At 47.3% G+C, this 6,000-nt stretch overlaps 1 protein-coding gene across 3 annotated transcripts in view; it reads right to left on the reverse strand.

Moving 5' to 3' along the window:
- The window catches only part of Med14 (mediator complex subunit 14), a 96,687-nt gene extending 91,667 nt beyond the window's left edge, over nt 1–5,020 (reverse strand). For 2 of the 3 annotated variants that reach the window (XM_042683607.1, XM_042683606.1), the window contains exon 1: nt 4,602–5,020. In XM_042683607.1, coding sequence (XP_042539541.1) covers nt 4,602–4,816 — 215 coding nt within the window. In that variant the 5' untranslated portion in view covers nt 4,817–5,020. The remainder of the gene's footprint in view (nt 1–4,601) is intronic. The other variant, XM_042683608.1, reaches the window with a different exon arrangement.
- Between the last annotated feature and the right edge of the window lie 980 nt (nt 5,021–6,000).

Below are 6,000 nucleotides of genomic sequence, written 5' to 3' on the forward strand. Positions count from 1 at the left end.
GATGGAAGGAAGTTGCAGGCTACCTGGCACTATAAAGGAAGAACTTGTCTCATAAAAAAGAGCAGAGAAGGGGCTGGTGGCTCAGTGGTACAGTGCTTGCCTTGAATGCATGAGGCCCTGGGTTCGATTCCTCAGCACCACATAAGCAAAAAGAAAAAAGCCGGAAGTGGCGCTGTGGCTCAAGTGGTAGAGCGCTAGCCTTGAGCTGAAGAGCTGAGGGACAGCCCAGGCCAAGAGTTCAGGCCCCACGATCGGACCCAAAAAAAAAAAAAAAAAAAAGAGCAGAGAAGCCAGGCCCAGGTTGATCTTGGTTCAAAGCCAGCCCAGGCAGGAAAGTCCATGAAACTTTTATCTCCAATTAACCACCAAAAAACCAGAAGTGGCACTGTGGTTCAAGGAGTAGAGCACTCATCTTGAGCTGAAGAGCTGAGGGACAGCGCCCAGGCCCAGAGTTCAATCCTCATGGCCAACCAAAAACCAAAAAAAAAAGCAATTAGAAACAAGTGACTTTTTTCTCCTCAAATTATCCATGGTTGGCTCAGTGGTAGAGTGCTTGCCTTGCATGCATGAGGCCCTGGGTTCAATTCCTCAGTACCACATAAGCAGAAAAAGCCGGAAGTGGAGCTATGGCTCATGTCGTAGAGCACTAGCCTTGAGCTGAAGAGCTGAGGGACAGCACTCAGCTGTTCAGGTTCACGACAGACAGAAACAATATTATTCATGGTTTAGGGGCTGGAAGTGTGTGTCAAGTGGCTATGGTGTTTGCCTAGAAAGTATATGGTTCAAGGGCTGGGAAGTTGGCTCAGTGGTAGAGCGCTTGCCTTGCATGCCTGAGGCCCTGGGTTCGATTCCTCAGCACTACATAAGCAAAAAGAAAAAAGCCGGAAGTGGCGCTGTGGCTCAAGTGGTAGGGCACTAGCCTTGAGCTGAAGAGCTGAGGGACAGTGCGCAGGCCCAGAGTTCAGGCCCCACAACCGGACCAAAAAAACAAAAAAAGTATATGGTTCAGAGTTCAAACTCCAGTACCATCAAATTCTCTGTGGCCTCCTCATGTCTGTAATCCTAGCTACTCAAGAGGCTGAGATCTGAGGATCGTGGTTCCAAGCCAGCCTGGGCAGGAAAGTCCATGAGACTCTTTTTTTTTTGGGGGGGGGGGTCAGTCATGGGGTTGAACTCTGGGCTTGGGTGCTGTCCCTTAGCTCTTCAGCTCAAAGCAAGCGCTCTACCTCTTGAGCCACAGTGCCACTTCCAGTTTTCTAGTGGTTTATTGGAGATAAGAGTCTCAGGGACTTTACTGCCCGGGCTGACTTTGAACTTCAATCCTCAGATCTCAGCCTTCTTAGTAGCTAGGATTATAGGTGTGAGCAACAAGTGCCCATGAGATCCTTATCTCCAATAAACTACTCAAAAAAGCCGGAAGTAGCACTGTGGCTCAAGTGATAGAGTACTTGCCTTGAGCAAAATATGCTCAGGGACAGCACCCCGGCCCAGAGTTCAAGCCCCAGGACTGGCATGGTTTATTATGAGAATTTTCAAAATTCACTCACCTGTGTAGTAAATTCACTAAATACTTAGTTAAGCCCTGAGTATGTGCCAGGCACTGTTTCAAGCCATGGGGAAAGCAGCAAACAAATCAAATTCCCTGTCCTTATGGAGTTAATATCAGGTAAGTGTTACAGAGAAAAACAAAGCACTAAGAAGAAGCATAAAGGGGCAGAGTGCTATTATACAGGTGGTTAGGGAAAGTCTTTCTGCTAAGTTTTATATGGACTAAGACTTAAAAGAAGTGAGATTTCTGGGGTAAGAGCAAAGGCTCCAATTTGGGAGTGTATGGGGAAATATTAAGATGGCTAGTTTAGCTGGAACAAAACAAGCAAGAAACAAGCATTAATTAGGACATCAATTAAAGAGGCAATCGTGAGAAGACAGCACATATAAGCCCTTGAAAGTAAAAGTGCCCACATCCTGGTTTGCACAAAATAGTACTGTTTTATCCTTGTTGTTCTGACATTTTTTTTTGGGGGGGGGGGTCCGGTCGTGGGGCCTGAACTCTTGGCCTGGGCACTGTCCTTCAGCTCTTCAGCTCAAGGCTAGCGCTCTACCACTTGAGCCACAGCGCCACTTCCGGCTTTTTTCTTTTTGCTTATGTAGTGCTGAGGAATCGAACCCAGGGCCTCATGCATGCAAGGCAAGTGCTCTACCACTGAGCCACCTTCCCAGCCCATGTTCTGACATTGTTTTGTGTGTGTGTGTGTGTGTGTGTGTGTGTGTGTGTGTGTGTGTGTGTGTGTGTGTGTAGAGTTGAGGATGGATGCACCCACCCAGGTACATGCTAGACAATTGCTTTACTACTGAGCTACATCCCCAGTTCACTGGTCATTATTATTAATAGCAAGAGTCCTGGGTTGGATGATAAATTTTATGGTCATTCTATATATAGGTGATTATAAAGACTAAATGCCAGACATCAGTGGCTCAAGCCTGTAATTCTAAGCTACTGAGGTCTGAGGATCAAGATTCGAAGCCAACTCCAGCAGGAAAGCCTAGGAATCTCTTATCTCCAATTAAGCACCAAAAAGCTGGAATTGGAGCTGTTGCTCAAGTGGTAAGCACTGAGGAAAAAAAAAAAAGCTCAGGGACAGGGCCCCAGCCCTCAGTTCAAGCTCCAGGACTGGCACTAAAATAAAGACTTTTAGTAAGATAGAGAATGACTGAAAGGTTCTGAGCAGAAAAGTTTTAAAAGGCTCACCCTGGTTCTTTCATGGGCAAGAAAGCGTAGTGGAGCAACAAGCAAGGTCAGTAAAAATACAGATGAGCAGAATATTCCAAAACACAGGTTAAGGACAAAGTGGCTTGGACCAACACTTGATAGAAATGTTGAGAAGTGGTAATAATCTAAAGTCAGATATGACAGGACTTGTGGTAAGAATCTAAAGGCAGATATGACAGGACTTGTGGTAAGAATCTAAAGTCAGATATGACAGGACTTGCTGAAGTACACTGGTTGTAGAATTTGAAGAAAGAGAAGCCAGGAATTACTCTAAAATTTTTGGCCTGAACAACAAGAAGAATGAAGATAGTTAGTATTCAGTGATAGAAAAGGGGCTTTGTTGTTGTTGTTGTTGTTTTTTGGTGGGGGGAGGGAGATAGAAGGAGTCAAACAGAATTAGGAGTTTGGACTGGACTTGATATTACTGAAATATCCATTTAATGTTTGCTGTCTTTTGAGACAAGATCTTACTATGTAGCTCCAGCTGGGCTTGAACTTGCTATGTAGGCCATGCTGGCATCATGATCTTCCTGCCTCAATTGAGTGCTAAGATTGTGTCACCATACCAGGTTACCTTTTTACTGAAATTGGAGAATATATTTATGAATTTTCATCTTACAAGGGTGTGGGACTCTTAACTATATACTTATTCTACAGCAATAAAAGATAAACCAACCCCTTAAAACAGTAAAACACAATTCAAGAATTTCTACAATCCTATATGGAAAAACAAATCCAGGAACTATACATTAGGCCAGGACCTTCCCCTATGTGAAACTTCCTCAAGAATGCTTTTTTTAAAAAAATAAAATCTTCCAATAAGCAGTGCAGACAAATATATTAGCAAAATAATATCTAACCATGAAACCTATTTTAAACACCTTTAACTCTACCTCTATCCTTTTCAACGAAGTCACAGGACAACAAAACTAAGTGGCAAGGTTTTACAAATGGAACCTACTGTAATTCTTTTAGTCATGTGCAAGCACGTATTTTAAGTCTCTAGGAACAAATTACCACGCAGTATTTCAGCTTACTATGTGAATACTGATGTTCTTCATTTGAAAGCTATGACCTGAAATCTTACAACAAAGAAAAACTAACCTAGACAAAAACTAATCGTGACTTTTTGTAAACCTGGGCTAAAAGATTGAAAACAGAGCTCCAAAATTTTCGTGTACCTATCCTTTGGGCACCCAGTCATTAGTGTATTCTAAGTCTATTCCGTAGGGATTAACACCCTAATGGTGCCCTAAGGCATTTCTAGATAACTATGTGCTTGAAATAACAACTGCAGACTAGATACAAAAATATTTTACTTTCACTAAATCCGTGAGAACTTCACTTTCAAACGTTTCAGGAAAAAAAATATATATACTTGGCATCTAAACCGTTGGATTATTTTAAACAATCTCCTGCGTTCGAATCATCAGAAACCATTAGAACCTATCTTTAAACTGTATCGTCAAGAGACTGTTAAATTTCCCGTCTTTGGGATTTTTCCCCCGCAGTTCCATATTATGTATTCCCAAATTCCGAGCTCTATTCTTGAACTCAGCCAAGAGTCAAGAGTTGTGTGGGAACTCGGGACAAAAATCCGAAAGACAATCTTCAATGAAAGTGTATTAAGAAGCAAATTAGCGGGTCTGTCAGAGAGACCCACCCTCAATACAAAGCTTCCCTTCCATGTCCCCTGAACCCCATCTCAAATGCTAGGCTTAGCAGCGGAGCGGAGAAAACGACGGGTGAGGGAGGAGCAAGCACCCGTCTTACCCGGTTGGGCGGGAAGGTGGGGGAGGCTGGGGACCAGGCATGGGTTCGCGGCACTTACAAGTCTGTCAACACCATGAGCTCCGAGTAGGCCCGGTGCAGCAGAAATTCGATCAGAGTGCTCAGTCGGTAGCCAGGGCTAGCCGCAGCCGCAGCTGCCGCCGCCACAGCAGCTCCTGGAGGAGGTGGTGCTGGGGCAGAAGCGGGGCCGCCACTGCCACCGCCGCCGCCTCCAGGCGGGACCAGCTGGTGGTTCTCCAGTTGCACAGGGGCCATGGCAGGGCAGGGCCAGGCTTGGCGCAACGACCCACGATGCGGCCCTGGAGCCTCTGGGGTACTCGGTCACCGCGCCGGAGCGGGCGCGGGCAACGGTGGCCTCTGCCTACCGCCGAGCCACCGGCGAACAGGAAACAGTACTCGGACCGTGGAGGCCCGCCCCCATGTAGTGAGAAGCCCGCCGGCCTTAGGGACGCGAGCGGGAGGGGTGAGGGGGGTGGGGGAGGGGATGAGGGGCGGGGGAAAGGCAAAGAGGGCGGGGTGGCAGGGCGGCCACTGCAGACAATCTGCAACTCCGGAGACTGCTCAGTAACAATTTCACCAGGCAGCTGCAGCATCCATGTTGACGGCTCAAAACGGAAGTTGTCAGGAAAGAACGGAAGAGGAACGTGCGAGCAGCCTGCCGAAAGTAACCGGCAATGGCTACCCCCGCAGCCCTGCGTCGAAGCCTTTACAAGGAAGGCGGGCGCGTGGGAGTAGGGCGGAGCTGGAACGTGGGCGGGAAAACGGAAAAGGGGAGCCGGTAGAGCCGGAAGCGGGGGTGACGGCAGAATAGGCCGCGTCTTGACGGACGTAAGCATTTGCCTGGCGCCTTAGGCTCGCCCCCCCTCCCTCTAACCTCTAACGTCTCAAAGACCACCAATATCCTGTGGAGAGACAGTCTTCGCTTCCTAAGTGAGTCCCTTAGACGGCTGAAGAGGCTCTCCCTAGAAGTTCGTGAGTTGTGTTTCTACTAGCGTGAAGAAATTGCACCGGCCTCGCGCTCGTACTGGCCACGCCCCGGTCACGCCCCTTGGCCCGCCCACCGGCGTTCGTGGCGTGCTGCGTCTCGAATGTGGCCTTGCCCTTTCTTTTTCTTTCTTTTTTTTTTTTTTTTGCAGCTGTGGGAAAATGTTTGAGCTTATAAGACTGGGGATGGGGACGGCGCCGCTTAGCAAAATAATCTAATTTTCACAGAGTAGAACCTACGCTGAGCTCGTTAATGTCACTCAAATCCTATCTGGCCAGCCCTTAAATCCTCTGCCACGAGCTCTAGGGTTTTGTCCCTGCCCTGCCTTTCAAAGCCAGGGCTTTCAGTTCAGCTATTGCCACTCCCTTCCCACTCCCTCCTTCCTTCCCTTGCTTCAAAATTCACGCTTAGTATTTTGCGGCTGTTTTTCAGCCTTGGTTGCGCTTTGGAATCA

The sequence above is a fragment of the Dipodomys spectabilis genome, unplaced genomic scaffold, assembly GCF_019054845.1.
Source record: "Dipodomys spectabilis isolate Male_0828 unplaced genomic scaffold, ASM1905484v1 ptg000082l, whole genome shotgun sequence".
In the NCBI taxonomy this organism is placed as follows: domain Eukaryota; kingdom Metazoa; phylum Chordata; class Mammalia; order Rodentia; family Heteromyidae; genus Dipodomys; species Dipodomys spectabilis.